General features: G+C 54.7%; 2 protein-coding genes and 1 non-coding gene across 3 annotated transcripts in view; 1 reads left to right on the top strand and 2 right to left on the bottom strand.

Moving 5' to 3' along the window:
- Positions 1 to 2369: 2369 nt before the first annotated feature.
- On the bottom strand, positions 2370 to 17077 carry MORF4L1 (mortality factor 4 like 1). Its single transcript, XM_058033617.1, has 13 exons — positions 16973 to 17077; positions 15171 to 15217; positions 13143 to 13210; positions 10952 to 11038; positions 10719 to 10799; positions 8961 to 9023; positions 6919 to 6944; positions 6274 to 6362; positions 6067 to 6168; positions 5739 to 5827; positions 4511 to 4683; positions 4106 to 4190; positions 2370 to 3035 (listed from the first exon to the last, which is right to left on the bottom strand). Exons 1-13 carry the CDS (start codon positions 17010 to 17012, stop codon positions 2951 to 2953), a joined length of 1035 nt encoding a protein of 344 aa, XP_057889600.1. The 5' UTR covers positions 17013 to 17077; the 3' UTR covers positions 2370 to 2950.
- A 200-nt stretch (positions 17078 to 17277) lies between these two features.
- Positions 17278 to 17350, bottom strand: TRNAK-CUU (transfer RNA lysine (anticodon CUU)). The gene has a single exon. It is a non-coding gene; the product is annotated as a tRNA-Lys (tRNA).
- A 1940-nt stretch (positions 17351 to 19290) lies between these two features.
- ADAMTS7 (ADAM metallopeptidase with thrombospondin type 1 motif 7) overlaps positions 19291 to 25074 on the top strand; it is a 31296-nt gene continuing 25512 nt past the window's right edge. Inside the window, exons 1-7 of the mRNA XM_058033103.1 lie at positions 19291 to 19490; positions 19771 to 19844; positions 19887 to 20227; positions 21240 to 21411; positions 23305 to 23516; positions 23987 to 24070; positions 24652 to 24776. Of these exons, the coding sequence (XP_057889086.1) occupies positions 19291 to 19490; positions 19771 to 19844; positions 19887 to 20227; positions 21240 to 21411; positions 23305 to 23516; positions 23987 to 24070; positions 24652 to 24776 (1208 nt within the window). The remainder of the gene's footprint in view (positions 19491 to 19770; positions 19845 to 19886; positions 20228 to 21239; positions 21412 to 23304; positions 23517 to 23986; positions 24071 to 24651; positions 24777 to 25074) is intronic.

Below are 25074 nucleotides of genomic sequence, written 5' to 3' on the forward strand. Positions count from 1 at the left end.
TAGTGCCACCCAGCAGCAGGGTCCTCAAGGGGACACACGGCTCCTGGCACCCCCTGCTCATGGCCCAGGGCAGCTGCAGAAAGCTGCTTTACTGCAGAGAAGCTGATTACAGCTCCCTGGCACCCAGGAAGGCCACACAGGCAGCAGAACCCAATGGGGCTGAAGGCTTCGGTGCTGCCTTTGCTCTGGGGGTACCAGCAGGTCCTTGAGGTGATGGGGCAGGGGAGCCTCCTCTGCAGCACTCCCTGCATCTCTCCACCCTTCATCTCATTAATTCCAGTTAATAATTAACAGGAGAGAGTAGGGCAAAGCCTTGGCATAATCCTGGTGTGGCATTGGAGTGCAGAAAGCCCAGTGAGCACGTGCCTATTGCAGGTAACAGGGAGCCCCATGGAGCCTTAATGGGCTTTGGGACCCGTTAGCTCCTTATCCCCTGCAATAAGCTCCTTGTCCCTTGCACAGAGCTCCAGAAGCCCCAGCAGCTCTGACAGCCCCAGGTCCTTCACTCAGCCATGTCAGGGCTGAGCCCCCAAGACCCCCAGCACAGATCCCTGGGCAGGGCACAGCTCCCAGCACAGCCCAAGGCACAAGGACACAGCACATGGAGGACACAGCCAAGAGGAGACCAGGACATGGTTATGGGGCACTCACCTGTGCAGATGCCATGGCTGAGCTGGGGCAGTGCCACAGGGATCGCTCTGCTCCCCCTCTCCTCTCCTCTCCAGGCTGTCCCGAGGCAGCAGCCCCAGGATGGAGCAGCGCTGGGATTGCGTCTGGCACAGGCGCTGCTGCGCCGGCCAGGCTCGAAAGGGCAGCAGGAAAAGAGGCGAGGAGGGACCCAGCCCTCCGCACCCACGGCACAGGAAACCACCCTCACATCGGGGCAAAGGAAGGAAAGAGGGACACGGCGTGGGGCAGGAGGCACAGCCAAACACTGGGAACAGCACGGCTGGGACGTCAGGAATGGCACAGCTGGGACAGCTGTGCTGGCACAGCATGGCCCTGCCCTCCCGCCAGGGTCACCCCAACAGGGACAGCTCCTCACTGCTCCCCACCAATCCTCTCACATGTGTGAAAGCACCTTTTCCAGCAGGGAGCTCGGCCGGCTGAGCTGCCCAGGCTCTGTCACATCTTGCTGTGCCAGAGACTCCATTTCCAAGAGCCTCCCTCCCTGGGCACGGGGCTGGGCCTCCAGCAGTCCATCCTTGCAAAGATCTCGCTTCCTGCCCTACAAACTCCTCAGGTTCTCCAGGGGGTACAGCCCTGTCTGAGGAACCACACCCAGCCTCCTTGGGGGCCAAGGGCACCAAGAAAGCCAACAATTCCTGCCTCAGGCCAGCCTGGTAGAGCTCACCCTTTCCAGGATAGCTGGAGGGAGCAGAGGCTCCCAGCTCAGAGGGGCAACACAGCACCAGGTGAACTCTCCCTGGGAACCCTGGTTTGCCAGCAGGAGCCCAGGGAGCTTCCCACATAAAACAGAATGACCAGAAGATCCCAACAGGCCTTGGTACAAACCCTGTTCTGTGAGCACGAGCACTGACAGCAAAAGGCCATTTTCACTCTTGGGGTGGTTGGCAAAGGACAAATCCATTGTTCAGATTGGAACGTGATCCTGGCTCCGGGTAATGGCCAGGACAAATGCTGAGAAGTGGCTAATTAACAAGGCTGAGGCGAGCAGGCATGATTGGAGCAGCAGCAGGAGCAGAGGAGCACCCACCTTCCCCCACTGTGCAGCCCAGCCTGGCACTGGGCAGGGAACCCACAGTGCCTCTTTCCCTACTCCCGGCCTGCCCTGACCAGAATTCAGAGCAGGAAGCGCCTCGGAAGGGCCACAGCTGCTCCCAGCCCTGCCTCAGTTCCCATGGCAACTTCCCCTCACCCCATTGCTCAATACTGTCCTTTTTCCATGGAACAGCAGATCCTGCTGCTTTTTCAAACAGCTCCTTATCCAATGGACCATCCCCTCCCCAGCACCGCCGGGGCTGTGCTCAGCACAGGAGGGCACCAGGGCAGGGTGGGACACGGCCCTGCTGGGCTCCCGTCCAGGGAATGTGCCCGGGCAGCCCAGCCCATCCTCACCCCCATGCTGGGACACGGGTGGGACCCTCGTGCCCCTCAGCCCCTGCAGGAAAGGCTCAGTCCCACCCCAGAGCAGCCCTGGCACAGCATGGGTCCCAGCTCCCTGGCCACTGTGGCTTCCTGCAGTAACATCTGTGATTAAAACCTGGTATTTTGCCTGCAAAGAGCAGCTACTCGGAGCCAAGTCATGCAATGCCTTCAAGAGATCCAAACCCCTCATTCCCTTGCTCAGCCTGGCCAGGACACTCACACGACAGAGACCGATGCAAACACAAACACCAGAAACCACATTTGAAATTAAAAAAGTTTATTTGCAGATCTGTAAAACAGCTCTGCCAAAGACCAACATTTCCAAACACTACGAGATGAGAATGCATTTTCCTATCATTAGAATATAAAAAAAAGTCACAGTCCTTCAACTACCCCATGAAAAGCAGACATTTATGAACCAAACATTGAACTTTCAACACCAAAAAGTCACTGGGGTGAGTGAGACAGTCAATAGCACCGAGACAGGTGACACAGCCCTCGTGGTCTGTCATTACTATGGAATAAAGCAGGTTAGCGAGGCTGAGCCTCTGGGGAGAGCAGCCCTACGAGCACTGAGTCCAGACAATGACACACCAGAACACATTCCTTTACATCCCAGCGATGCACACACCGAGCCAGAAACACCACGGAGCTCCCGGAGCTTCCACTGTGGGACAAGAGATTCCAGGGCAGAACAAGGAATCCTCCGGGCTCACGTGGCAGCTGCACTTCACACACACAACTTGAACCACTCTACGTTTACAGGAGCTGTGTGACGGGGAGGTGAAGGACAGGATGCAGGAGTGGGCAGTGGTGCAGGATCCAAGCCGTGCTCCGTGGGTTACACCGCTTTCCGGTGGTACTCCGGAGGGGCCACCTCGTAGTCGCTGGCACTGAACAACGCAGAGGAGTTCTTTGCTAAATATCTACAAAAACAACAAAAGCATTACATTGCTGCTTGCCCAAATCCTCTGTGGTTCAGTGAATGCCCAGACACACAACAGGGTTTGAGAATCTCAGCCAAAAAATCCATTCCAAACGAGCTGCCAAGCACCTCTGGCTCCAGGTGAGCTCTGGCAGCTCAGGATGAACAGGATGAAGCTGTTTGAGGTTCAGGCAGCTGCTGTACCAAGAATCGATCTGGTACTGCTCTACTCAAAGGAGGAGGAACAGAACAGGACACCAGGAAGCTCTGTTTGCACAAACAGGGACCTCGAGGGCTGAGTGAAGGATGGCAAAACAAGGAATGGCCAAAGGTAAAGGTTGTGTGCCATTAATTCTCATGGGATGGGTTCAGGATTTCTGCTCACTGGGTTCACATTTCTACCTCACAGCCAGAGCTCTCCAGCACCTGCATTTAACCCAGACTGCCCCAAAGGACCAGGGCTATCCCTGGGCAGGTTTTCCCTGGCCACCAGGCTGACTCCTGTCAAGCCCTGCTTCAGAGCTGTCTTGAATTTACTGAGGCTTTTCTTTCAGCTTCCAATAGCTCCTAATCACAGAATCACGGAATGATTTGGGTTGGAAGGGACCTTAAAGCTCACCTCATTTCACACTGAAGTGCTTTATTATTATAGGATGTTTCCCTCCTGAACATCCCACGGCTTACAGGGAACCATAGCACACTAAAGCTCTGGTGACAGTCTGTCCCAGAAATAACATTCCTAAAGTTCATCACTTTTTAAACATTTGCTCAATTGTTGTTGAGTAACTGTTGTGTAATTTAATAGCTTGCTGGAATTATCATCTGCTTTTTTTAGCAGCTATAAATAAATGTTGAAGCATTTATTTTGCAACAAGGAGCAGATGGGACAGGGTAGGAGTGCAGATTAACAGAACCAGAGAAGTGGAGTCTGAGAGGCTTCACTGCAGCCGTGGGGAAGATCCCACACGCAGGCCCCAGTTACACAACAATTCACTGAGAAGGGGCAGCCTCACAGCAGCCTGAGCTCCCTGACCTCTCTCTTTCTTGCTGGAAGACCTCACAAGTACTCACTTTAAGAAGTCATGCAAGTAGTTCAAGAGCAAAGCCAGACTCTTCTCATCCAGGGGCGTGTAGGCCAGCATGGCTCCGATCCGCACTGCCCGAAGCAAGGACACTTGTCACAAACACTGCTTCAAGTCACTGTGTAAGCCCACAGCCTTACAGCAGCACAGGAAAGCAGCCCAGGAATCTATTCCAATATACACAATTTCACCCAAACCAACCAGACTTTAAAACTTCATTTCCATCCCAAACCCCACAATGGCTCTGAGCCTTTTGGGTACACGGATAGGGAATGAACCCACCCTTAGGGAACGAACCCCCTCTTCAGAGCTGCCTGTCACAGGCTCGAGAGGGGGAAACAAGCACTTGACCCCCTCCCAGTGCTGTCCACCCCCCTGCCCAGGTGGCACTCACCAAAGAGCCTCAGGAGGTGTGGGGCCCCGTACACCTGGGACATGGGGGCGTCGGGGTGATCCGCCAGGATCTCGGCGTACTGGGGCCTCTCGAACTTGTACAGCAGCTGGGTGCCCAGCATGACATTGAAGTACTCCTTGATGCCAGCCACCACCTCGTTGACAGCGTATTCCCTGGGGACACAGAGCTCTGCAAGGCCTGCTCCAAGGAACAGCGACTGCTCCAGGGCGAGGCTTGGCTTGGGGAGACCACCAAAATCAGGAGGGTCTTTCACATCTTGCAAGTGAATTTGTCTGGGGACCTTAAAATCTACAGCCACAGGAAGGGATGCAATCCCAGACCTCCCTGGAAAATGGGCTGTTCTGAACAGAGCCAGGATGCAGGCAAACCAAGAGCAGCAGAGATGGACTTGGAGCAGCCCTTCTGAAAGCACAGGCAGCACTGGGGACATTCAGCAGCTTTCTCTGTCACCCAAAGCTCATCCCAGCTCACACCATGTTCAAAGGACAATACTGAATTAATTACACTGAGCAGGGGGACAGTCCCCTGGTATTTCAGGCACCTGCTCCCTTCCTCCCAGGCCTCTCCTGCCAGATTCCTGCAGGCCTCCAACCTCACCCTGCCTGTACAGGACCTGGCAGTGACAGAGGAGCACAGCCCTCACCCCGCCCTGCCAACAAATTTAGAACAGGCATCAGGACAATTACATCAGAGCAGGTTAAAACACCCTGACAAGTCAATAACCTGCTTCCTCTTGAATGGAAGAAAATTACTTCCCTTTCTGTTCTCCCTTTCAAACAGGAAAGCCTCCTGCAGAGTAAACACACCTTGTTTTGCTCAGGGCTGATTGCTGGGTAATTACAAACAATAATTGGCTTTGCCCATCTGAGTATTTACAAATCCTCCGCACCTCCCTGGCCCCTGGCTCTGTGAGGGAGCCCTGGGGCACTGAACTCACCCCACACGGCTTCTCTGGGAAGTTTCATCAGCTTCCTTCAGGAAAAGGCCTAGGGCAAGTGGGGAAGCAGAACTCATATCCAGAAAGCAGACGTGCAGTTTGGAATTACTCCCTCAGGATTTCTGAGCACCACTATCACCCTGGGCTTGGAACAGGGCACTGGACATGGGGCTGGGTCAGGTTCCACAGCCTTATTCCATCTTCCATGGAATCCAAGTCCAACAACAAGAGCCAAGGAGGTGTTTAGGGCTGGCAGGGAGCACTACTCACTTGTTATCAGTATTTCCTCGGGATTTTTTGTAGTTTGCATAATCCTCCAAAATGGAGTCCACGTTCTTCTTGGCAGGGAGGTAGAAGAGCTACAAATGCAAAACAGAATACAAGTTTGTCTCATTCTTGCAGACATTTGTACCTGGAAGCTGAACTGAAACCCTTTCTCACCACGACATGTCTAGGATGAAATCAGCAGGTTAAGATGATACAGGTTAGGAAAGGACTGCTCCAAGAGTTTAATTGGGCATTAAAAAACCCAACCAAGATGGATAGCCTGGGAAAGTGGAAGGTGTCCCCCAGAGCTGGGCAGGATTTTCACAGGTACCTGTTTCTGCCTGGTGATCAAGTCCCAGTCATCCACCAGCCATGGCTTCAGCTCTTCAGGGATCTTCACCTTCACTTCAACTCTGTTCATAAACGTCTCCTCCTGAGAACAGCCAAGCCAGACTAATTACTCTCAGGTACTAATTGGGAGCACAGCACCCTTCTGTTTTCCACCCAAAATCCCTGGGAGGGAATGGAAAATACTCACACTTTCAACAGTTGGATCCACCCGAGCCCTCTTCTTCCTGGGAGGCTGGGGAGTCTCACTGGTGCTGCTCCCCTCCCCAATGCCTGGAGCTGTGCACAGCACACACAGCAGCACAGAAAACAGCAGGCAACATTTAGGGCAAGGATTTCAAAGTAAGGCTCAGATTTTTCTCAGGTCACCTTTGCTCCTGTTGGTTTTTTTTGTTGTTGTTTTAAATATTACTTCTGTTCTGGGCGTCCCCCGTTTGTGCCAGTTTAAACTGCTGCACTGGCACTTATCTGAGGGAGGTTTCTGCACTAGAAGCACACCAGTCTGTCACATTTTTGGGGGGAGAATCTTTGGAGCCAGCAGCTCAGCTTTGCAGCTGTGTCATGTCTCCATCTCATTAAGAAAACCTAAGTTTGAGTTAGGAAATTATTTCAGCAGATCAGCTTTGCAATTGCAAGAGCCCAAAATCCTGACAGACTGGAACGAGTGCATTTTGTACCAAGCAGAGAAGTGTGAACCTTCCCCTTCCTGAGCAGGGAGAGCCCCAGGAGGGACAGCACAAGGTGTCAGGGAATTATTGGGGCAGGCTGCAGGTCTTATTTCAGCCACAAACCCTTCACTAGAGACCCACTCAGATGCAAAATAAAACACACTTACTTTTCTGCTTGTTCTTTTTTGTTTTCCTGCAAGAAGAACACAAATTAGTGCACATGTCAAGAGAGTGATACTTAAGGAAGCCACAGCAGAAAGCCAGAAAACGTTTCAAGCACTGGGAGCAATCCTCAGGGGCCTGGGTAGTATTTAGCTAAGGACACACAGAGGAAACACAAGCTACAACTTGGCTTCAGAGCTATGGTACCACAAGATTCCTCATGGAACAGGTTAGAATTCACTGTTTTTGGGAAGTTTTGTCCTTCCCAAGTGCTCTTGGAGGACTACGTGAGGTTTGTGGCTGTTTTATTTTGGACAGAATATGGCACAAGGAGATGGAAGTGCTGGGAATTCCCAGAAAAATCTCACTAAACTGAATTAAATTCCAGTAAAAGACTGAAAAACCCTCCAGCTTTACCAGTGCTGCAGCAGAGGGAAGATGCAGGAGCACTTTGTCTATTTTCTATCCATTTTCAGCCAGTTTTAGCTGGAGTACCATGATTTATTCTCAGTTTGCTCCCTGCCAGGAGCAGCCTGGATCCACTGCTCAAAAACTGGGCACAGGGTGGATAAAACTCTACCAGGCCAACACTGATCCCTTGGAAATTGAGCACTCCCTCAATGCCTCTTGTTTTCAGGCTCTGGACTGGGTTTATCAGGGCCAGGAAACAGGCAGAGCTCTGAGGAAGGGCTGGAGATAGGGAGAATAAAGGGTTTGTTTAAAGGCAAAGCAGCTGAAATGAGGCTGAAACTGTGGGCAGGATAAAGCTCATCCCTCAGAGGGAACAATAAGTTACCAACAATGGGCTGGTGCATTGAAGAGAAAGGATTTTCTTCCAAAGGAGGAACAGGGAGCCCTTCCCAGGATTAATTCACAAGATAAAAATCAGGTTAACAATTAGAACAGAAGCAGAGTTTTTAAAAACTCCATTTAGGTAACTTACAACCAGATGTTATTCCCTAATTTGTTACTCAGTGCCATATCTTTCCTCCAGAACACTTGGTTACCTTTCCTAGTTTTCAAGCACCCATTAACTCTGTTTCCTGATTTTTAGGCCCATGAAATGTAGAATAAACTTTTGGAAGCTGAGATTCAGCAGAGCTACATTTAACAGAGTCAGAAGGTGTTGCACAGGCAGCCTGCTTTAACTACACATTTTTTTTCTGCTACAGTTTCCAGTTACCAGAAGATGAGCAATTATTTCAAACCCAAACCTGCACTTCATACATATTTCTATCTGATCACAGATTGCTCCACAGCTTTTGGAACCAGTTGCTGCAGTTTGCAGAACAGTTACCCTGAACAGACTCAAACAAAGGCACAGCACAAGGAGCAGGTTCTGAGCTCTCCCTTCCCCAGGCCCCTGAAAACTCCTCGGTGCTGCTTTCCAGGAGCTGCAGGCTCTAGAAGCATCCAGGGCTGAAAGCCTGGAGTCAGCTGGGCACAGGGAGTGTCCTCCCACTGCACCCAGCCCCACCACAAAGTGCAGGGCAGAGGAGCTGCAGATGGGCTTTCAACAGCCCCAAACAGGGCCCTGCTGGCTGCCAAAGCAGCCCAGGACAGCCACGGCCCCCAGGGCCTGCCCAGAACCCAGGGGGAACACAAGGGGAACCCAGGGCCTGCCCAGAACCTGGGGAGAACCCAGGGGAGCCAAGGCCTCCCAGGGCCTGCCCAGAACCCAGGGGAGAGGAAAGGTGGGCCCCAGGGCCTGCCCAAAACCCAGGAGAGAAGCCAGGGCCTGCCCAGAACCCAAGGGGGCCAAGGGCACCCAGGGCCTGCCCAGAACCCAGGGGAGAGGAAAGAGGGGCCCCAGGAGAGCTGAGGGCTGCCAGGGCCTGCCCAAAACCCAGGACAGAACCCAGGGGAGCTGATGGCTCCCAGGGCCTGCCCAGAAAGCAACAAAGAAACCAGGAAAGAACCCAGGAGAGAGGCACGCTGTGCTCCAGACAGCTGAGGGCTCCCAGGGCCTGCCCTGCAGCCAGGGAAGAAGCAGGAGGCGGCCCCGGGCTGGCAGCCCTGCGTGGCAGCTGCCCCAGGCCTCACTCACCGTGTGGAGATGGCCGGGGTCTCCAGGCAGCACACGGTGTGGGCTCCATCCCGCCGGAAAAACCTGGGGACAGGGCACACACAGCTCGTGGGCAGCCCCACACAGCCCTCCTGCCTTCCTGCAGCTCACCACACCGAGCACTGCTGGGACACGCCGTGCTTACACCAGTGCCACCACTGCCTGCTCAGCAGGCGAATACATCTCAGATGTATTAATATATTAATATAACTAATGTATTAATATAAACCACCTTTCCCTCAGATCCTCCAGGAGTGCCACAAAAGGTGGCTCACAGAGGAGGACAGTGTCACCCTTTTAGAACAGTTTCTCCCCTCCCCACCACCAGTACTTCGTGTGTCTGCAATGAGCTCCATGTACGAGGGAACAATCCCGAGGCTGGATTTTGGAAGTGTATTTTGGGAAGCATTACCCTGCAGTGCAATCAACACACACTCACAGCTGAGTCAAACTCACACCCACCATCAGCTCCCTCCCACCACTCACATGGGAGACACCCAGCTGCAACAGCCCCTTCAGCAGCCAAATCAGTGCCGGTCATCATTCAGACCTGTTTTAATTAGGTTTTAATGACACTTATCATTATCAGCTGCCTACAGAGTTGGGCTGGGTTTTGTCTGACCCCAGGTGAGGACAGCAGTGAGTGAGTGGTTCTTGTGCAGGCTGCTCCTGAGCTGGCAGCGCTCAGCTGGAGCTCAGCACCTGGGCACAGGGGAGCACCCAGCCAGGGGATCCAGGGGAATCCAGCAGATCCACTGATTCCCCCTTCCCCAAGACCAGGAGCCAGCTAGAGCCAGCCCTGGCCAGGTTTTGGCCAGTCCCAAAGTGAAACTGCCCCAGGATCCCAAGCAAACCCCAACTCCCTGTCCCCAGCTGTGCTGCACTCCTCAAAGCCATGACTCTCATTCCACGCCAAACCTGCCCCTGAGTGAGCCCTGCAGCCTGAGGCTGCTGCCAAATCCACTTCTGAAGCACTGGTGGCATTTCAGCAGCTTCCTTGTGACAGCCGGGATCACAAATGAAGTTAGGGATTCAAAACAGCCCATCAGCAAGGGCCATGTTCATCATTAAATGAAACCCTGCCCAAACTGAAGATGAAAAATGAGCAGAGCTGGACTGATTGTCTGCAAATCTACCATAAAATCTCTCCTGAATCACCAAAAGTGAAGGAGTGAAGGAAATCTGACAATCACAGCTCAAACTGAGTTTTTCTAGTAGATGCCTGAGCTTGCTTCTGGTATCTTAGGATGCAGGCCCATTTTTAATTGTGTATTTATTGGTTTAGTTTTGTCAAAACCAGCCAAAGAAAGGCTCTTTAAATGCAGTTTTGACAGCTGCACCATGGCAGAAGGCAAGGCATTGTGAGGATTTTATTCCAAAGTGCTTGGAAGAGCTGGGAAATTCTATAGAGAAACTGATTTTACTGAGATACACAGGACTTATGAGGAATCACCACTTTTTGAGTGTCAGGCCACCAACAATAGACTGCAAAAAATGCAGAGTGTGTCTGCTCAGCACCTCAATTCAACATTAACTGTGCACCACCTAAAAGGCATTTTAAATTAAATACTTTAACAAAGGCCTTTTTGGTGCCATTAAAGTGCTTTTGCACAGGCTGTGCCACAAGAGATGGAGTTGAGCTGCAGAGCCATTAAAGTAAAACTGATGAGCCAAAGTCTGGGAGGTGTTTTGGGCAGGGTTGGGGGTGGGTTTTTTATTTTTAAATAAAAAGAATCTTACACTTCAACATTCTTCTGCTGCAGACCAGAAGTCTTCTTGCCTGGAGCAGCTCCTCTCATCTTCCCCTCTGCATATTGTTCCCTTTAAACAGAGCGTATTCAGAAATAAGATTCTGGTGGAAAAAGAAGCTTCTCTGGTTTTGGTTTGAAAGTCAGTAGCTTCCCCTGATAACTGTGGATGGAAGCTCTGTTGAACAAGCATTCCCTGACAATCCCTCCTTCCCCACTACTCACTGGTTTGCCTTCTGGAGTTCTTTTTGTTTCTGCAGGTTGGTATCCACGTATTTGAGCACTCTGCTTTCTGGAACCCATTCATCCCAGCTGGAAAAAACCCAGAGAGAAATAAATCATCACTCAAAGCCCCCCCATGATTGCTTTCTACACACAACAGTCAATTAAAAGCTTCACAGAATTTGGGACTAAACTCTGCTTTGTGTCAAGTCATGGACTGGCACAGCTCAAGGCCAAAGTCACCAAACATTCCCCACTGACTGGAGCTGGAATGATCTGTCCAGGGAAGTGTAACCCTCTGGCATTTCCAGCTTCCCAAACTTGAGGGATGGGCAGCTTAGGAGGGAGAGAACAATCTCATTCAAAAGAAGCATCACAGGGGAAAAAAAGTTACTCTATGCTTACAAAATTATGGGATATCTGTCGCCACAGTATATTACTGAGAAAGTTTCCTTTATCTATTCCAACATCGTACAGGTTAACAAATTCAGGATAGGATCTTACTGTAAGGAGAAGAGCTCTGATTTCTGTCTGTGAAGGGAACCAAGATGGCATGAATGTTTGCAGAATCTGAACGATTTAAGAGAACAGGTGTTGGGGAAATTGCCATTACAGCAGGAATTCCACTTCAACACAGAGTGCCTCAGCTGAGCAATCTGACAACTTCTCTCAAACAAAACGCATTAAAAGCGGCCGAGGTATTCCAAAGCACATCAGTTAAAGCTCTTTATGAAGAGTTCTGTGCCAGTTTTCAGCAGCTGCCACTCTTGGAGCAGCACGTGGCCAAACCAATATTGCTGCAGGAGCACCAGGAGCTCCGAGGGTGGAGAGAAGGCAAGGGCAGCAGCTGCAGACTGCAGAAACAGCTCCAGCTGTGCCCAACGCCCCTGGGGTTCAGGCAGCGCTCAGCTGTGTCAGCACTTTTCCCACTCCTGCCTGTCCAGCTGCAAGGGACCTTCCAGATGTGCTGTGTGCCCAGGTGACACCTCTGTGCCCCACGGTGACAGAGCTCTGCGCTATCCCGACTCTGGATACTGGCAAAAGAATTCCAAGCCAGCCCTGACAGCTGCAGATGAAGGCTCTGCTGCCCGGGCTCTCGCAGCAATGCCACTTTTAATGTCCTTAATTGGAGCTTGAAGGCAAAAATGAAAACTCAAACAGCACAGGCAAGAAAAGCGGGATCAGGACAGCAGCTCTGCCCCTCCATGGCACAAACAAGGGAAGGAAGGGCCAACACTGATGCTGCCTCATTAAGAGGAGCCAGCACACAGTGACTGTGCCCCTGTAAGTGCTGTGTTTACACTCGGCCATCCCCTGGCCCTCTGGCAGCAGGGAGAGCAGATGCAATTAAAAGTCACATCTAAAACACGAGCTTCAGCTTTTAGTCACATCACAGAGATCAAGGCTGCTGTGACTAAGAGTCCTCAGCACTGAAATCAAACCAAACCAAACAGGAAACTGCCCTCTGAGACTTCTGGGTCTGAAGAGCTGAGGTTTTTAATCACCTAGAAAAAAAACCTCCATTTCCTAAATTCAACCTGAGGGGCAGAAAACAACTCAAAAAAGGGAGAAAAGTACATCAATACAACAACCTCATGGAAGCTTTCATCTCTAATGGGCTCAGCCATTTATCCCACAGAGGTGCCTGTAGCCCTCAGCCATCTCCCACCTGGAACCCTGCCAGTTTTGCAGGAGGAAAAAGCATCTGTAGGTTTACTTTAATCTGAGAGGCTGGAGCTGAAACACAGGCTGCACCTGCTGCTAAGCCAGCCCTCAGCAAGCTCTGCTCCAAAATGCCCTGAACACTGGGGTAAGAGGCAGGGGATCTGAGTGGTTCTGCCCCACCTCAGCAGGAGCTGCCCTTCCTCCCAAGGCATAACCAGGAAGTTTTCATAGCAGAGGTTTCTGCCAGGGAGGAACTCCAGTGTTTCCCACCCTGAACAACCAGAATGTCCCAGAGCATTCCCAGCAGCCTCTGACAGCTCTGCAGGAAATGGCCAGTTTGGCAACGTTCTCTGTGTTCCATAAATCATGTATTAAATCAGCAGCTCAGGTATTAAATCACTCTGGTCAGTCCCAGAGGATCTGCCACCTGCAGGGACAAGGCAGGGCTGCTGCACCCAGCCCACACTCAGACAAAGCATCTCCCTGGAAAGGAAAGAGAAATCCTGCTTTTATTCCATGCACTACTTACTTTTTATTCCAACCACTGTAGTGGATAAAGTATTTCACTTGCTTGTCCTTTATGGCAACCTTTACACACTGGAACAGAGAAGAAAGGTCAGTCAGTCCCAGGGAAAACAAGGAGAGCTCAGGAAATTTTGCTGCTTTAGCTTGCAGAGTTTTCCCTGCCCCTGAACTTCTTGGCTGCACAAATCAAATCCACCAACTCAACACTTCCTCCAGGAAGTTCAAGTCCTGTTCTGGAGGTGCTGAGATTCAGCTGCCACTGCCCCCTGAGCAGTGACAGAATGAGGCTGCTGTAAAACCTGCAGGGCTCCAGATCTGAGTCTCTGTAAAAGGGGCTCTTCCTGCACTGAAGTAAAAACTGCTCCCAAAATTATAACTGGTATTTGTCTGGCACACAGAGCCACCTCCAAGTGTTTGAGAGGGCAGAACCTTTGGCTATACAACATTTTCCCAAGACCACACTGTGCTGTACCCACTTCAGCTACAAAATATTGCCAGAGAGGAACCTCCCATTTCAGGAAACAGCTGCAAAATGCCACACATGCAACTTAAAACCAGCCAGGACTAAGGTGCTCCTGCTGCAGCAGTGCCTGTTCTGACAGCCTGGAGCTAACCCAGCCACACACAGCCTGTGCCTGCCCCTGCTTGTCCTGGAGAATAAAGGGCTGAGCACCAAGCAAAAGATGACTCAAATACAGTTCTGCAGCCAAATATTTTCCCTGCTGGGGGTTAGAAGGGCCTGAAGTGAACCTGCTTTAACTCTGCATGGCAGAGATGCACAAACAGCTCCTGTTTGCCACGAGCCCTCACAAAGAGCTGCTCTGACCACCTTGCTGTGGCACACCAAGGATGTGGTCAGGAACAAAACAACTGCTGGACTGAGAACCACGGGAGAAAAACAGATCAAAGGAGCAGGAAGAAAGCCAAGGTTGTTATTCATTAATACTGACAAAGCAGCTTTTAAAATTAAACCCTTAAAATAAACAAGCCAAACCTTTTTAAAATGAAACTTCAAGCTCATTGTGCCAGTGCAGGAACCCAGAAGGATGCACTCAGTACAAAGAGGCAGCCAAAAGCCACTTGTGAGCTGGGAGATCCCCTCAGCACCCAGCTGGGACAGCCTGCCCTGCAGCACCCATTCCACTCTGGGAAAGGAGGGCAAGCACAGCTGCTCTCCAGCTCAGGCTGAGTGGCACATGGTTATTTCCTCAAAACCAGGAGCCTCCATCACCCTCCTGTCTGCAGCACTGGCACAACAGCTCCCAACAAAGGGTGGGAATTGTCCCATGTTCCCACAGCCTCACCCTCCTGTTCCAGAGGCAGCAAGGAGCACATCAGGAGCCCTGAGGTGGGAATGGTTTGGAGCAGCCCAAACCCTCTCAGTGCTCTGGGTGGGATTTTAGCATTACAACTCTTTGTCCTGAAGAGAGAAACTGAGTGTTTCTCCTGCCTCCCTGTGTTAACACGCACTGACACCAAATCCTGAAGGACTGAAATCCCTGTCTGAGGCACCCCAGGAATTTCTGCACACCTTCCAACCCACACAGCTCCAAGGGCCCTTTCCTTCCCTTCCAGAGGGAGTGGGAGCACTCAGACACTGAGGCAGCAGGGGCACAAATCTGCAGTGCAGGCTCCTGTGGTTAAAATGCCAGAACTGGGAAGCAGAACTGGGGCGGCCACTTCCTTTGTCACTGCAGTGCAGCCCCTCCTGGGCACGGAGGAAGACCATGGACTGCACTCAGCCCTCTCCCCCTGAGCAGCTCAGGCACCAAATCCTGCAGGCACAAAGTGTTCTGGGATATTTGCAGTGTTCTGGGATGTTCTAACAGCCTCTGGGAGCTTCCCAGAATAGCTGCACCGTGCCACTGGACTTCCTGAAATTGTTCTGGAATGGAGCCCCGGGGCCTGACACTGATTTCAGACAGGTTTTTGTTAATTTCAGTTGCAGCCCTTGGTCCCACCTAGAGGCACAGCAGACAGAAACACGTCCTTGTTTTCCTGGGCAGCAGCAGCAGCAGCCACACACACCCACCTTGGCTTCATAAAGGAGAGGTCCATGGAAACAAAGCACTCGCTCACCTGCAAGGGAAGCACAGAGACAGCTCAGAGGGCCACCAAGAACAGCACAGGGCAGCCAGGGAGGGCTCTGAGGCAGCAACTGACCGCAGAAGCGATTTCTCTGTCCCACCAAAGGGATCAGAGCTGAGACTGTTTGGAGCCCAGAGCAGAGATCCCTGAGGATCCCAGGAGCAGCTGCACACTGGCACAGTCACAGCGCTGGTGCCTTTGGCAGCAAACCCCACATCCCTGCCCCTCCCTGGCACGCCCAGATCTCCTGCCCAGGCCCAGGTCAGGCTGCAGCCCCCACAGCAGGCTGGGCTCAGCCACAGGCTGGCAGAGCTGCCCCTCTGGGGCGTTACTGATCCAGGGCATTCCTCTAACATGGCACCTCTGCGCCTGAAGGCCCTGGCACCTCAAAGCCACTGTCACCCGTGTCCCTCTCCTGCAGGAAGGGCAGCACGTGGCATTCCCAGCTTGGGGAATCAGGAAAGGAGACCCCCATGCTGCTTCCCCACCCAGCCTGTGGGACAGGGCAGCAGCAGAACGCCCTCACTCTGGGGTTTGGGGCAGGATGAGATTGTCCTTCAGTCTGGCTTTATCTGCTCCTGGCCAAGCCTCATTGCGTGGTTCCACTGTGGGATTTGCAGGGTACATAAGACAGGATATCCGAGGGCACACATCCCCTGCTGGAAGCTGCAGTGCCTCCCGGTTTTGGGAAATGAGCTGCAGAGCTGTGAAGTGCTTCTGTGTCTCAACAAAGAGAAAGGCTCAGAAGGGCTCTCCCGGAAGTGCCCACACGGATACATCACATACGCAGTACTTTTATTTATTTAAAATGTCCCTACAGACGGGGCTGACAATCAGAGGTGACATTTCCACCCTCATTGTCACAGTGCTGGTGGCAGACACGCCCCTGCCTCAGGGCTGTGCAGTGTTTTCCAGGAGAGATGCCCACGGTTACTGAGGAACATTCATTTTTAAAAAGCACACGGATGATTTGCAGAAAGGGCTCTTTGTCTCCATGATAACCCGGCAGGCTCCTGCTCCCTCACACAAGGGCTGTTCCCTGGATGCACACCCTGTTCCTTACACCAAAGCCCATCCCATCCCACCCCTGCCAGGGCAGGGACACCTTCCACTGTCCCAGGTGCTCCAAGCCCATCCAACCCGGCCTGGGACATCCCAGGGATGGGGCATCCATCTTACACTGCATTGCTATTGTTATTTATCCTACCTGCATTGCTCTCGACCGCAACCATTACATAAAAATCAAAATAAACACAGAAAAAGCCTCCTGAAAAGCCCGATTCATCCTCATTCACCCAAAGCCCGGTGCTCTGCGGCAGATGTGGATTCCAGCTGTGCTGGAATCCAGCGCTGCCTCCATGAATCCTCCTGCGCGGGGCTCCCTTCCGGGGGACAATAAATAATCATTTTTCAAAGGCATTGAAACCAAACCCCCGACAAACCAGAGGGATTTCAGCAGTTTTAATGCCAAGGAACATCCGCGCAGGAAAACGAAGCATATTTAGAATAACGGGGTGGGAAGGGCCCGCGTGTTCCCGGGAGGAAAGAGAAGGGCCGGGAGCAGACAAAGCCTGCGGGAACCCATCTTTCCCACCTACCGGCACCTGCCGGGGGCTGAGCCGGGAGCGCGGGGAGCGGATCCCGAGCCCCGGGCCCGGAGCCGAGCCCCCCGCGCCGGGCGCGGCCCGCGATCCGCGGCACCCCCGGCCCGCCCGCGCCGCGGCCCCGAGCCCGGCCCGCACTCACCCTCCTGGAACTTGGGCTTGGGGTCCTGCTTGGGCGCCATTTATAAGGGCCGGTCCCTCCTCCGGCCGCTCCCCGCGGGGCCCCGCCGCTGCCCGGCCCGGCCCCGCCGCCGCCCGGCCCGGCCCCGCCGCGCAGCCGCGGCTCGGGCATGCCGGGACATGGAGTCCGCGGGCTCCGCGCCCGCTCCGCCCCGCTCGGCGGGCGGGGGCGGCTTGGCTGCTGAGTGCCGGGTGCGTGCGCCGTGAGGAGTCACACTGGGCGGAAAAAAAAAATAAAATCCGAGAAAAAACAGGAAAAAACAAATGCGCCCAACGTGGGGCTCGAACCCACGACCCTGGGATTAAGAGTCCCATGCTCTACCGACTGAGCTAGCCGGGCACCACGCGCTCCTGCTGGCCGGCACGGGTCTCGGCAGCGGCCCCGCCGGCCCCGGGCATTCCCCGCTCCGGCCGCCAGAGGGCGCGCGCCCCGGCTGATCTGCATATTTAACATTATCGTCTAACTAAACATCATCGCAAACGTCTGTTAATTATCCCCTAATTAAACATTATCCCTTCATCCCGGCAGGTACGCAGAGATCGGAGATGCGGCCGTCACGAGAAGGCTGTGGACTGCCTGGGCGGCGAGCAGTATCCGAGGGGGTAATTCATAGAGCCCAGTAATCCCGGGTGTTTGCTCCCGGTGCGCTTCAATCTGAGAGAAAATAAAAGGAGACAGCGACGGGCAGCCTCGGGCGAGGAAAGGAGGGACATGGCGGCATCAGCCAAGCACCGTTTTTCATTTGTGTTGGAAAATTCACTGAATTTTTGTGATTTTTTTAATCGCGATCCTCGCGACGGGGCAGACAAAGCAATGCGGCAAGGGAGCGCCAGAGGGCGCCATGGGCCACGCCAGCAACGCGTAACATCAGCCCCGCCCCTTAATGTGCATAACCCCGCCTCTCATGTACATAATCCTGCTCTAATATGCATAACCCCGCCCATCTGGCATGCATTGATGCCTTGAGAGGCTGCCTGGAACAGAGCTGGGCAGAGTTAAAGAATAAAGTAGGGGTTTATTAAAAGGCCTTCACAGGGCACACCTTGGGCAGTAAAAGAGCCTGGCTGTGGCTACACCCCAGCTTGGGCTCCAGGTCACAAGTTTTCACACAGTCATAAATTTTGGTTCATTTCCATATGGGAGTTAACTGTCCAATTGCAGCTCCAGGTTATGCAGTCCCACCCTCCCAGTTTGTTCTCCTCAATTCAGTGTTATTTTACACTTTTTGGGCCTGAAGCTGCTGCAGTGTCCTTGTTCTGGGGCTGGAACAGGTTTGTTTTATCTGACTGAGCTGTGAGGAGAACTGCTAACACTTTATATGAAGTTCAGAGTTACAAACTAACGCGGTACAGAATCTGGAAAATGTGAAAGCCAAAATTAAAGGCATCAGTATAACCCCGCCCCTGATATACATAACCCCGCCCCTAATATACATAACCCCGCCTGTCTGATGTGCATAACCACGCCTCTCTGATGTGCGTAACCACGCCTGTCTCATGTGCATAACCACGCCTCTCTGATGTGCATAACCACGCCTGTCTCATGTGCATAACCACGCCTCTCTGATGCGCATAACCACGCCCCTAACGCGCATAACCCCGCCCATCTGTTGTGTATAGCCCCGCCCTCCTTTGTACATAGCCCCGCCCTCTGTTGTGTGTAGCCCCGCCCTCTGTTGTGTGTAGCCCCGCCCCCTGCTGTACATAGCCCCGCCCTCTGTTGTGTGTAGCCCCGCCCCCGCGGAGCCGCCCCGCCCCGCGGAGCCCCCAGCCCGCCGCAGCCATGGCGGCCCCGGCCGCGCTGCGCCCGCTCCTGCCCCTCGTCCCCGTGGCCGCCGCGCTGGCGCTGGCCGCGGGCGGGGCCACCGCGGGGACAGGTCCGAGGGGACGGCACGGCGGGGACCGCGGGAGGGCCGCGCGGGGGTCCGCGGGGATGGGGGCGCGATGTCCGTGGGGAGCGGGGGGGACCGCGGGATGAGCGAGGGGCTCCCGCGGGATGAGCGGTTTGAGCGCGGGGTGTCCGCGGGATTGTCCGTGGGGATGAGCGGAGTTAGTGCCGTGCGTCCGTGGGATGAGCGGGAATGAACGCCGAGTGTCAGCGGGATTAGCAGGAATGAGCTCCGGGTGTCCGCGGGATTGTCCGCGGGATGAGCGGGAATGAACGCCGGGATTGTCCGCGGGGATAAGCGCTGGGTGTCCGCCTGATTGTCCACGGGGATGAGCGGGATTAGCGCTGGGCGTCCGCGGGAATGAGCGGGATGAGCGCGGGGTGTCCGCGGGATGAACGGGAACGAGTGCTGGGTGTCCGCGGGAACGAGCGGGATTGTCCGCAGGGATGATTACCGGGTGTCCGCGGGATTGTCCCGGGATGCCCGCGGGCCGGGCACGCTCGGAGCCCGCAGCCAGCCCCCGTCCCCGCCCGGCTCCCCGCGGCCACCGAGCCCCGCCCGGGGAGGCTCCGGAGCGCTCCGTGCCCGCGGGTGCTTTGCCCCCAGAGACAGCGTGTCCCAACGCCGCCTCAAAGCGGGGATTGCATTTTTCGGGAGTTTTTCTGTTGTTTGTTCCGTGGTTGTTTTACTGGCAGCCGGAGTTGAACCGCGGGAGTTACGCGGGACCAGCCGGGGCAGGGCTCCGCAGCTGCCTGACTCCCCTCGCCCGGCCGGCCCCCAGCCCCGACCCGAACGCTGGCCCCGGGGGCAGCAGGGCAGTCCCTGCTGTCCCTGCTGTCCTGCTGTCCTTGCTGTCCCCGCTCCGTCCCAGCGGGCACATCCCGCTGCTGTCCATCCAGCCGCCGCCGCAGGGGAATCCGGCGGGGAAAGGGTGTGAGAGGAAAGGTGAAGGACCCTGCAGGTAAGCGCTGCACCCCCTCTCCCCAGAGCCGCGCTCCGGCAGCGACATCGTCCATCCCATCAAGGTCGACGAGAGCGGAGCCTTCCTGTCCTACGACTTGTCGCACCGGGCCCTCCACCGGAGATCTCCTGCCTCCAGGAGCCAGCTCCCCGCCTTCTACGAGCTGCAGTACAGGGGGCAAGCCCTGAAATTCAACCTGAGCCTCAACAGGCACCTGCTGGCCCCGGGCTTTGTCAGCGAGCGCCGTTTCGGGGGCATCGCGGGCGCCAAGATCCGGCCGCGCTCCCACAACCCGTGCCACATGATCGGGGAGGTGCGGGGCCCGCGGCAGGCGGGGCTGGCTGCCCTCAGCACCTGCGACGGCCTGGTGAGTACAGCCCCGCTCCGCAGCAGCCCTGGGCCGTAGGGGAACGGCAGGAGCTCGGTGGAACCCTTGTTTCTGCCAAAAGAGACTCCAAAACTCCCAGCAGCACAGTCAGCATCTCATCGTGCAGGTCTGGTACACCATGGATGGGCTGACTATGAATTTCCCGTGGATTGCAGTGGTTTGGGAGCTCTCCGGGGCTGGGTTTACTTGTTTGTGTCCAAATTCCCAAAAAGAGCAATTCCCTGCCTTGTGCTGCATGAGTGGGATTGTGAGGAGCACACCTGGGAGCTGCAGGTGTGATAGCACAGCTCCTGGGCAGTGAAGCTGTTTCCTCAATTCTCCACCGTTTGTATTTCCTGTATTTCCTCCAGTGACCTGGAGGAGTTTGGGGGAAAGGATTTAGAGCCTCCTGTGTGTTTGCAGAAATGTCCCATGTACCTGGTGGGGCAGTGCTCACGCTCATGTCCCTCTCTTTGGAGGGGACACAACTCCCTTGGGTCCTCCACGGCTTCCCACTGCCAGAGGGCAGGAGTGAATGGGACACTGGGGACAATCCTTCCCTGGGAGGGTGGGCTGGGGCTGGGATGGAATTCCCAGAGCAGCTGGGGCTGCCCTGCATCCCTGGCAATGCCCAAGGCCAGGCTGGACATTGGGGCTGGAGCAGCCTGGGACAGTGGGAGGTGTCCCTGCCATGGCAGGGGTGGCACTGGGTGGGATTTGAGGTCCCTTCCCACCCCAGCCATTCCAAGGTCCCTTGATTCCGTTGATTCCTTGATTCCCCAACCATTCCACTTGACTCCATTGATTCCTTGATTCCCCAGCCATTCCAAGGCCCCTTGATTCCATTGATTCCTTGATTCCCCAGCCATTCCAAGGCCTCTTGATTCCATTGATTCCTTGATTCCCCAGCCATTCCAAGGCCCCTTGATTCCGTGATCACTCCCAGTGCCAGGTTGCACCTGGGCTGCAGGCACTTTGTGCCTCACGGTGGCACTTTGTGTCTCCCCGGCAGAAAGGAGTGTTTCAGCTCATGGACGAGGACTATTTCATCGAGCCGGTGTCCAGCAGCCCCCGGGAGGAGGGAGCAGCCCAGCCCCACAGGATCTACAAGCGCCAGGTGCCCGAGGCCAGGGCCGAGCAGGGCAGCAGCCCCCCGGCCCCGCAGGAGCCCTGCGGCGTGCCAGGTACTGTCCCTTCCTCCGTGTCACCAGGGGGCTGCACCCCAGGCCTGAGGGCTCATCTGCTGCTCCAGGGGGGATGTGGAGACAGAGCTTTTGCCTTCATTTACACCAAAACTTTGGTGGTGACCTGCCAGGATGTTGGGCTTTGGGAGCGGAACTCTGCGGCTGCCCTGGGAGTTCCCGCTGTGGGCAGGGGGCTGTGGGTCCCTCCCTGTGCACTGCAGGTGGATAAACTCCCAAATCCAGCATTTCAAGTGCTGAGGAATTCAGTGCGTTCCCAGAGGCTCACGGGCACTTTGCTCCCTGATGAAGCTGCAGTGCATTACGTGCTGCACGTCTTCTGGAGCTCTCTGCTTCCACAAACCGGGGTTTGCTTCTGTAACAGGGTTATCTTCAGGCATTCCTCTGATAATCTAAATTAATTATTTAATCTGTGGTAATGATCTTAATGGCTTCTTCTAGGCTTTGAAGTCTGTTCTTGACTCAAGTCCATTCTGGACTTTGAAGTCTATTATTGACCATTAATTTCTCTGGGTGTACCATGGCCTGTGTGTAATTCACGTGGCTCTCTGTAATCAGCACCAGTGGAGTGGACGTGCTGTGCATGCCCTGGAGGGGAATCCCAAAGGAGTCCCAGAGTCTGTAGGATTTTAGTGACTGCCATCCTCTCACTGAGCTCTGCTGTGGTGCTCTTTGCTGTGCCCACAGCAAGCAGGTGCTGCTGGTGTTGTTTAACTCCTGTCAGTGCCCAGGGCTGCCCTGTGCTCACTGGGTGGTGTTGGGCAGGGATTATCCCAAGGGGAAATGCCCAAGGATGCCCTGATGCTCGCTGGGTGGTGTTGGGCAGGGATTATGCCAAGGGAAATGCCCAAGGATGCCCTGATGCTCGCTGGGTGATGTTGGGCAGGGATTATCCCAAGGGGAAATGCCCAAGGATGCCCTGATGCTCGCTGGGTGGTGTTGGGCAGGGATCATGCCAAGGGAAATGCCCAAGGATGCCCTGATGCTCACTGGGTGGTGTTGGGCAGGGATTATCCCAAGGGGAAATGCCCCCAGCCCTGCAGCAGCCTCCCATCTCAGCTGGGAGCTCAGCACTAAGGACACAATGGGAAGGAGCTCCAAGGAAGCTGAGGCGATCAAACTGTCACAGTGGCGTTAGCAGTTCATCGGGAGGTGCAGATAGCTGGGATTTCTCAGGCTGGGGCTCAAACGCCCTTTCACAGCACGCTGCTGCTCAGCGCAGCCCAGGAAGTGTAGGAGTCCATTGTTAGGGGAGCCACGAAAGCGATTCCCACTGTGTGGGATGAGGTTTGTGAAGCCATCACCCGGCTCGGGCTGACCCTGACCTTGCTCTTGGAGCCGTGTCACAGGAAAAGTCCCCGCTGCACAATTCCCAGCGGCTGGTGTGCGTGAGGAGCCGAGCTCTGCCCGCCCCCGCACTCCCAGCCGACGTTCCCCTTGTTCCCCCTTGGGAAGGAGCAGGGCTGCTCTCCTCTCCTCTCCCTTTTCTCAGGTTGTTTCTCAAGCATCTCTGCAGTGTTTTCTGTAAATTCCTGTGTCATTATAAACCCTGACTCTGCTTTGGGAGGCTCCCTGTTCCTTGTGGAATATTGCAAATCTTGTTCTGGTCAAAGAAATTCCTTCAAATTCAAATGCTCTGGTTTGGGGTTTTTTTTGGTTTTTTTTTGTGTCCTGCTCATGTGCAGCAGGCTGAGCTCAGAGTCCTTTGGAACAGAGCGCAGCAAAATGCACAGGAGTTATTGAGTTATGGCTCTAAGTGTGGAGCCTTCTCCACATCAAAGGTGACTCCTTTGAATTAAAAAGGAAGATATTAAAGTTGCAGGCACTTGATCAAGGAAAAAAGAAAAAAACATTTTTTCCCCTTCAATGGCTCAGAGTCCCAGGAGAGCCTGGAGCGGTCTGAGAGGCGCAGGGAGCGGTGGGAGCAGAAGCAGCACAGGAGGAGGAGGAGGAGGAGGAGGAGGATCAAGCAGCGCTCCATCAGCAGGGAGAAGTGGGTGGAGACGCTGGTGGTGGCAGACACCAAGATGGTGGAGTTCCACGGCAGTGCCAACATCGAGAAGTACGTGCTGACCGTCATGAACATGGTGAGTGCATGACACAAGCAGAGAAGGAGGTGGCTCAGTCTGTCCCTCTGCTGCTGCCCGGGTGGCGCCTCTTGGCATTCAGAGAAAAGCTTTGGTTGATGCCAGGAAAGGCTGGGATGGGGCAGAGGAGCTCAGGTAACATCCCTGGGTTTCTGGGGGTGCTGAAGGACCCAGAGAGCACCAAATCCTTTGGGATGTTAAACACATGCAATAGGAGTGAGAGCAGAGGGTCCCCCGGGTGTTTCTGGCTGGGTTCCAGTGCCTGCTCAGATCCCATGGAGTGTAAATGGATTTCATGGCAGCTCCAGCCCCGTGTCTGCTCTTGCCTCCCATGTGGGGAATTCCTGAGGTAGAAATTCCTGTCAGCAGCCTCAGCAGCTTCCCCTGCAGGAGCTGCCGAGCTGGAGGTGGCAGGGGCAGCGTGCTGGCTGCTCCGTGTCCCCAGCCGTGTCCCTGGTGTCCCTCTGCAGGTGGCAGGGCTGTTCCACCACGCCAGCATCGGGAACCCCATCAACATCGCCATAGTGCGGCTGATCCTGCTGGAGCACGAGGAGGTGAGCCCCAAACAGGCCTGGGCTGGGCTGGGGACCCCCAGGGTTTGCCTCCCTCCTGGGCTGTGCCCCTGGCCTGGCTCAGTTTTTGTGTGGGAGAAATCCACGTTCCCACCTTTGCCTCGTCCTCGTGGCAGGTGGAGCCAGGGATGGTGTGGGGTGGGCAGAGGAGCTGCACACCTCTGGTTTTGGGTGGTTTATGGTGTCACACACGGTGTCACTGTGCTGCCAGAGGGCTCTGGGGCGCTGGTGGCCGTGTCCAAGCTGCTGTGGTGGCTTGGGGGGTCTGAGGCCACTCAGGGTCTCCACAGCCACGTCCTTCTCTGTCAGCCAGCGCTCGGGGTTTTCCTGCTGTGGTTCTTAACCCCTGTTACTGGATGATTTAATGTTTTGGTTGAATCACAGATGAAAAGAAAGCAGGAAAAGGGCTGTCTTCCCACCCAGCCTACAAGCTATAAACATGGAGCAATTCCATCTGGATGGCAGTCACTCCCAATCCCCCTCTGATGTGCCTGGGCTTGGACCCCTCCCCTCCCCATCCCAAAACCCAAACAGCTCCAGCAGATCTCCCTTTTTGTTGGCAGGAGGACCTGAAGATCTCCCACCACGCAGACAACACCTTGAAAAGCTTCTGCAAGTGGCAGAAGAGCATCAACGTGAAGGGAGACTCACACCCCCTGCACCACGACGTGGCCGTGCTGCTCACCAGGTGTGGGGCCCACACAGGGCTGGGGTAGCCAAAAACTCACCTGGATGCAGGTGGGACAGCCAGGGAACATCTCCTGGCAGCTCTTGGAGTCTCACTCTCCCTGCCTGGACCCCTGCATGTAATGTGAAATCTGGGGACATTTCCCGGCGGCTGGAGCTGCTGTGGAAGGTGGGCCCGCCCATGGCACAGGGTTGCGTTTAGATGGTCTTTAGGAACCCTTCCAACCCAAAGCATTCCATGAGTCTGTGATTCCATGGACTGGTCCAGATCGCAGGTTTAAACCTGGCCACAGCTCCCA

The sequence above is a fragment of the Melospiza georgiana genome, chromosome 13 (assembly GCF_028018845.1).
Source record: "Melospiza georgiana isolate bMelGeo1 chromosome 13, bMelGeo1.pri, whole genome shotgun sequence".
Taxonomy (NCBI): Eukaryota; Metazoa; Chordata; class Aves; order Passeriformes; family Passerellidae; genus Melospiza; species Melospiza georgiana.